At 35.1% G+C, this 7468-nt stretch overlaps 2 protein-coding genes across 14 annotated transcripts in view; one reads left to right on the top strand and one right to left on the bottom strand.

Moving 5' to 3' along the window:
• The first annotated feature begins 291 nt into the window (after positions 1 to 291).
• On the top strand, positions 292 to 2112 carry insl5a (insulin-like 5a). Its single transcript, XM_059571035.1, has 2 exons — positions 292 to 527; positions 1514 to 2112. Exons 1-2 carry the CDS (start codon positions 350 to 352, stop codon positions 1645 to 1647), a joined length of 312 nt encoding a protein of 103 aa, XP_059427018.1. The 5' UTR covers positions 292 to 349; the 3' UTR covers positions 1648 to 2112.
• A 12-nt stretch (positions 2113 to 2124) lies between these two features.
• The window catches only part of sgip1a (SH3GL interacting endocytic adaptor 1a), a 93651-nt gene continuing 88307 nt past the window's right edge, over positions 2125 to 7468 (bottom strand). For all 13 annotated transcript variants that reach the window (XM_059571023.1, XM_059571022.1, XM_059571024.1 and 10 more), the window contains 5 exons: positions 7325 to 7457; positions 5330 to 5532; positions 5103 to 5167; positions 4273 to 4437; positions 2125 to 4165 (listed from right to left, as the gene is read on the bottom strand). In XM_059571023.1, the coding sequence (XP_059427006.1) occupies positions 4143 to 4165; positions 4273 to 4437; positions 5103 to 5167; positions 5330 to 5532; positions 7325 to 7457 (589 nt within the window). In that variant the 3' untranslated portion in view covers positions 2125 to 4142. The remainder of the gene's footprint in view (positions 4166 to 4272; positions 4438 to 5102; positions 5168 to 5329; positions 5533 to 7324; positions 7458 to 7468) is intronic.

The raw sequence follows: 7468 nt of genomic DNA, 5'->3' as shown, positions 1-7468 counted from the left end.
TGACTAGATTATCCATTCATTAAGGAGAATATCACTGCAATGAGACCATTAAACTAGAGATGTTAAGAGACAACAGCTTGTCCCTAAGGATGTGATTTCATTCCAGATTGGGGCAGTAAAGCACCTAAATACCTGCTGACCTTTGTATTGCGATCAAAAGTTGTTTGATTTGAGGTGATCGAGTAATTGTTGGGTGGGGTTTGGACAGGATGGAATGGTGCAGCTTGAGCCGACCAACGCTATAATACACCATAAATTGGGGTCACGTCTCATGGACTAATCAGACGTTCGCCAGACCTGAGAGAGCTTGGCAGATGATACAGAGACCTTAGAGACACAGGAAGCCACTATGAGAAGTTTTCACTGTCCTGCTCTGCTGCTGCTGTGGGCTGTGTGTAGCGTGTTAGACGTGCAGGCTGATGATGTGAGGACAGTCAAGCTGTGCGGCCGAGAGTTCATCCGTGCCATCGTCTACACGTGTGGCAGCTCCAGGTGGAGGAGGTTCAGCAGTCCGCAGGATATGGAAGGTGAGTTTGATATAGCAGAGATACATGTCAAAATGCTGGTGTCAGTGAGGGGCTTTAGAGCAAATCTAGTTAGTTTATATATGAAATCAAGTTGTTTTCTTCCCCCTTTTAAAATGTATAGATTAAACCTCTTTCTATATATTTTAATAATATGAATACTTTTACATTTAATCATTTAGCAGACACTTTTAACAAAAGCCACTTACAAATGAGGAAATGGAAGCAATCAAAATCAACAAAAGAGCAATGATATGCAAGTGCTATGACAAGTCTCAATCGGTAGAATGTTTTTAATATGTTAATTGTTCTAAAATAATAATTGCTGTATGTGCATGTGAGTACTGTCTATTTTATTAATAATAAATCATTTATTCTGCCAACAGCCCTCCCATCCTCTAGAAGTTCTGTTAATTAATTTTTAATATAATCTAGATTAAGACGTTTAAATCTATTTTAAAAACTTGGAATTAAGACAATATAACAAAGAGAGAATAAACTTTTGTATCTAAATACACACACACACATACATATATATATATATATATATATACATATATATATATATATATATATATATATAAACTATAAAACTAAGAAATACGTTCTAGTTTGAACAAGCATGTCAAACTAATTTTTTTTTCTCTGTTTATTTGACATTAACATTTATATATATTTTTTCTCTAATCACTGTTCTATAATCTGCTATGAAACAAATGATTGTATAAATATCTGTGCATCTCTTCCTCTTTCTTGCCCTTCAAGTGATATTTAACAGAGCACTGCTTTAATTATATCAGTGAGAACAAGTCTCCTCCAGATAAACAACGTCTGGAGATATTATATTCCCATTAGACTGACACAAGTTGAGTTAAAGCAGAAAACCCCGGTGTCATTTTCTCCTGCCATCACATCACTTCAAACCTGATTACATGTGTTTTAGACTTTAAAATACTTTAACTTTGTATTTTGTGTTTATCATCGCACAGGGTTTTTTAACGGAGATCTAAGCAGTGCTGAGGATCTTAGCAAGAGTCTGGGATCTGACCTGGCCAGGCGAGACCTGACTGATGTTTGTTGTCAGTTTGGCTGCAAGAAAAGTGACCTAACATTGCTCTGCTGAGAAATGAAGCTGTGCTTTTCTTTTTGTCTCACCGTGTTTTCTTCCACACTGAGTCTAAATGAATATGAACACTTCTCAAGTGTACTCCAAGTGTACAGTCAGTTGTAATTCATTGACCGTCTTAATTTGCCAGTAGATGATGCTAATTTACATAAAAAGCATGTCTAATTTGGGATTGGATCATCTAAGATGCACCATGAAACAGCAGCAGTGAAACTGCACAATGAGGTGTTTAATTCTAACTTGTATTTTGTAAACTTTGTCAATAAACATGATTTCATATGCATTAAAAGGTGTTTATTTTCCCCCATAAATGCTGTTAAACCAATATGGACCAAACTATAGTAATATTAATATTAATAATATCTAATTATATTGAAACATTATTATTACATAATACAGATGAGCATTTAAGGCATAATATTTTATAATGATATTAACTGATACATTTTAAACATGACACAATACATCAACGTATCAGGCTTACATGTTTTATTGTTTTGGAAAGAGCAAAGTAATCTCAGTATCTCAGATCTTTGTTAACATTTTTTGTACAAACACAGCTTGCACATGTTGTTGGGAAGAGATGATTTACAGTTACCAGATAGCGCGCACACACACACACACACACACACACACAAGCACCCTCACGAACTCTCCCTCTTACACACACACTAATGCAATTCAACATTCACACACAGCTCCACTTACATCAAACTGAAGTGTGTTTTTTCATTTCTTTTGCGCATCCGAGTGACGTTTCACTTTAGTCCATGTAGACATACTGATTATAGGCTACACAGAATTCAATTCATAGGTGTTTTTTCCCTTCAGCCGCCAGACTTCAAATTGTTCTTCGATTTAACTGAGTGCATTAAAAAAAACTTTAGTTACAGCGCTCAGAAAATACGCAAGGCATAATCCATAATCATCCATAATGGTAAATGTGGATGGAAACCTACGAATCACAAAGCACCAGTATATTCTTCTCCAAACCATCACGACGTCTACATCAGACACTCAAAGATGTAACCAAAACGTTTGTTCTTGACATTGAACATCTGGGAAGTTAAACAGTAACAGTGTTTTTTTTCTCATTTTATTTTATTTTTTCCACAAGAAACAATATTTTCCCTTTATTCATAGGTTTAAACATTTAAAAAATATTCAGCTCATTTTCTCTTAAAGGACAATTCTGGAAATACACGTACAAACGGAAAGAAGAGAAGAAGCGATTTGGTCATTTAACCACTCAAGAACCTCGTCATCTCACAGAGACCGTTACCATTTGCAAAATAAAGATGTTTTGAAGCGCAGGGGCTCATTTTTGAGGACACTCAATAATATGTGCTGCGGGGGGGGGGGGGGGGGGGGCTGGATACAAACACATCTGCGTGAATGATAAAAGAATTGACAATGTCCAAAAGCTGACAATCCATGTTGAACTAATAGTGCTGCTTTACATAACACTGTAATAACATTACGTGACGCATCTATTGTAGGTAGATACAGTATCCTGTTTCGTTCTCTCTTTTAAATGTCACCCCCGACCCATATATAGCTTAAATGTTCTGTTACACTCGAGTTAAAAAAATTATATCTGAAATAAATGTAAAAATTATACTTCAGCATTATACTGTACACAGCTTACCCAACTACACAGATAACAAAAAGTCCAAATTATGATACCATTCAAAGTCTATTCATATACAGTGTACGTTGTTTCATTTTTTTTTATACAATAAATCCTGAATAAATAAAAAATAGAATGATGTAATCTGATGTCTAACACTGTTCCTTCGGGAACAACAGAAAGGCTATTTAACAATAGAAGAAAACACCAAACGGCCTTAAAGATATATATTATCAATTTTTGTGAGTCTATTGCAAGCAGGGGTCTATTTTTCAAGCTGTGGCTTTCTAAAAAGCGATTTGACAAAATATAATTTCTATCGCTGTCCAATTAATGAACCTGACTGCACTGTGTAAATTAAAGTGAGATATTCCTGAATACGCTTTTTTAAATAAGCTTGAGCAACACCAAAATCCGATGCAGACCTCATATTACATGCAACAGTATAGCGCCATCTTGTGGCAGAGGCTCATTCCTCTTCTAGACCGTACTACTTTGCTACCTTGTTCGAAAATGTGATACTTTTGACAAACTGAATGCATAGAGTAATAAAACATCACATGTCTCAGGATACAGAGATTTCAGGTCCAGGTAGGCACAGCCAATAGGATGGGCAAACAGAAATAGAGGCTAAACCTTACGAACAAACCCAGGCCGTAATACAGATGTTTCAAATTGAATACAGTTCACAAACATAAGAAGTACACCCTAAAACAGTCCACATTTTATAATGCAACTCATACAATACTGCTGGAGTGTGTGTGAGGTCCACCTGTATTATCCATAAGGTCAGGCAGGGGTCATGTCCTGTGTTTGAAATATTCAGAATTGGTCCAAAATATGCAGACTTGCAAGGTGTTGTTTAGTTGTCTGCCATGTATTTTCCTACGATAAAAGCACAAATAAAATGTTATGTTTTGAATAAATGCAGCGGGCTTCAGGAGATTTCTAGGCCATTACTGATCAAAACGGATGTCGATTGCATAGCTCACCTGCTGCAAACCTCTTCTTGACGAGGGAGAAACGATATCCGAGGCCAACCAGCTCAATGTCACAGCCTGACAGAGTGCTGCCCTCACTGGTGAACTGCACTGCCACCGGGGCCGCTTTACTGGGACCCTCTGTTAACTGGAAACGGGCCAGCAGAGATCCCACACCTGAAGATGTAGAAAACAAGGGTGGATGACATAAAGAGAAGCAATTCATTTATTACTAATTATTATAGATAGTTCAGATACAATTATTTGAAAATCTGAAGGTGTGAAGAAATCTAAATATTGAGAAAAATCTAATTTATAGTTGTCCAAATGAAGTTCTTAGCAATGCATATTTCTGTTAAAATATTAAATATTCCAAAATATATGTTTTGATATATTTATGAAAGGAAACCAACAAAATATCTTCACTGAACATGACATTTACTTAATATTCTCATGAATTTTGGCATAAAAGAAAAATCGATAATTTTGACCCATACAATGTATTTTTGGCTTTTGCTAAAAATATACCTCTGCTACTTATGACTGGTTTTGTGGCCACATATTTGAAAAATAAATAAATACTTTTACTACGCATTCATTTGAACAAAATGGTCAGTAAAGGCATTTACAATGTCCAAATGTTTTTGCTGTTCTTTTGTAATGTATACTCATGAAAGAATCCTGAAAAATTACAAAATATTAAGTAGCATATTAGAATGATTCCTGAAGGATCATGTCTTACTGAAGACTGGAGTAATGGCTGCTGAAAATTCAGCTTTCAGCAAACTTTTAAAAAGACGTGCACTGTATATATACACACAAAAATGAATCACGAATCTGACCTCCATTCTCAGACTTCTGAGAAATATCTGGAATCTTCCATAAGATTCTCTGCTGCTCTGCATTCCTATAAACAGAGCAATACAAAATATCATATCTTGAAAGAACGTGCTCTTGTTCCACGTCTAGTACTATTCAAAGTACAATCATAATGCTTCATGTTCACAATGATGGTCTGATTTTTGTAGACTAGTAGTCCATTAATAGAAGAATGTAGTTCATCTCTCACCAGGCAGCTGGAGGAAGCACAGCCTGCAGTTTGCTGACGCCTCCGTCCACAGGGATGAGGAACTGAACATTGTTGAGGGCGACAGGAGTGGTCATGGCAGCACCGTTGTACTTGTAGTCTATCCTCAGATCAGTACTGGTGGGCTCACACCTCCAGCTCACTGCTAGATTTAGAGGAGTGGACTGTAGACCCTTCGGTAACACCTGAGGCAAATTTAATAATGAAGTGTTAATGACATGGCCTCATTCTCTCAATCTCAAAAACAAAACTATGTTTTATATTCAATTCCAGAATTAATTCAATCAAAAATAACATTCAATTAATAATGATTAATAAATGTATGATTAATTTATGAAATATGAAATTAATAATAAATAAATGAATAAAATAGTATAAAAATAAAAGAATATTTTTTACATGAAATTATAAATAATCATTAATAAATTATTGAATAGATATAAAATCAATAAATTATGATTACTACTAAATAATCTATAAATACAATTGTTTTAAAAAATATAAAATGACTAATTATTAATTAATTAATAATTTAATACAATCATTTCTCATTTTATTATTAATAAAAAATATAAATCTTAATAAATAAAATATGTTTGTTTTTAAGGGCATTTTTATTTACTCATACAGGGTTTATACAGGAATCATGGAGTTCAATTGCATACCATTCAAGACTATTTTAAGACTATCCATACATTTTAAGACCTCATCACCACTCCAAGTTTTAACACAATACAGCGACAACACTTTAACCTACATATATTGACTTTGTGATAATTCCTTATCAATACAACATTATTATTTAGCACATGATAATTAATTGAGTGACTATCCAATGCAACCCAAGAAACAAGATTTAGAACAATAAACAACTTAAAGGGACAGTGAGTTCAAATGGTATATTCAAGATATGTATTTGTAAAATCAGCTCATTTATAAGTGTCTGCAAACCATAGATGTTTTGTGGAACTCTTCTCATGAGAAAAACCTGACTGATCAGACAGTTTACCTGTGATTACAGAGTGCTTGATTTGAAGTAGACTTGACAGAATGTCAGTAATACTGCACCTGATCAAGTCTGAATGATCATGGAAGACAAAATAAGGAACACAACTATTACATCATTTGAATTGTGCATCCCAAGCATTTCAACCAAATCTAATTTATGCAATATTTCAAACATCTAACCCACTGTGGAAAATCAACAGATGGCAACAGTTTAAAAGCAGCCCAATTCCGTGGAAAAAAAACAACACTCCGTCCAACACGAGATGCAGGAGTCAGATTTGACTGATCACGGGTCAAAAGTAAGGAGAGATAACTAACAAGATGTTGGAGGATTTGCCCCTCAACAGATTCCGAGCTCATTGACAGATATCTTTTAACGAAAGATGTGCTGCCTTTAAACAGTGCGTGTGATCGTGAAATCGAAAGTGAACTGCGACTGCTAGAGCTTTAAATGCTGCCTGCACTCAAAGGGATTTAAATACCCCATATATTGATAGCGGCGCAATGATGCGCAAAAATAATATACAATATTAGAACGTTTGCGGGAGCGAACACAAAAATCGCAGGAGAGGATCAACAAGCCCCACGCTATCAGATCATCGAGCGCTGTAACAGATGACGTCGAATCTTGCAGGATTCCATAAATAAACTACAGAACCCCACTATTCGGAAAAAATATACATACTGAAAAGATGATACAAAATTTGATACCTTGAAAAATGGTATTTAAGAATTTTTAATACTTATTAAGTGCCTTAATTTTTTCTAAATTGATTTATCAACTTTTAATAATTTTTAAGACTCCGCGGACACCCTGTCATATCAACCATTTCAGACATTTACTAGGTCGCGAAGCTAAACCAACTAAGAACTACTTGCATAAAATGTGAAGCAAATATTAGATATAGATTTTCTAAAATCCAAAGTACTCTTACGTCTGTGTTGTCAGTGTTGCTTTAAGGTTCTCACCTGATATTTCAGCATGTCTACATTGTAGTAAGTTGCTTGTGGTTTCTGTTCCGCCACCTTCTTTAAATGGGTCATTAGGTTTGGCATATTCACCCAGAACTCCTTTGAGTTGGGATTGGGCTGCGTGGTGTCACTGTAGGAGAT

The sequence above is a fragment of the Carassius carassius genome, chromosome 17 (genome assembly GCF_963082965.1).
Source record: "Carassius carassius chromosome 17, fCarCar2.1, whole genome shotgun sequence".
NCBI classification, from domain to species: Eukaryota; Metazoa; Chordata; class Actinopteri; order Cypriniformes; family Cyprinidae; genus Carassius; species Carassius carassius.
The sequence above is the reverse complement of the archived record's forward strand: the minus strand, read 5'-3'. Positions and strand labels throughout refer to the sequence as shown.

Bases quoted from the DNA above. Each gene is read 5' to 3' on its own strand.
- insl5a (XM_059571035.1), top strand. From the start codon at position 350: ATGAGAAGTTTTCACTGTCCTGCTCTGCTGCTGCTGTGGGCTGTGTGT. The intron at 528-1,513 runs GTGAGTTTGATA...ATCATCGCACAG, and splicing joins CAGTCCGCAGGATATGGAAG to GGTTTTTTAACGGAGATCTA.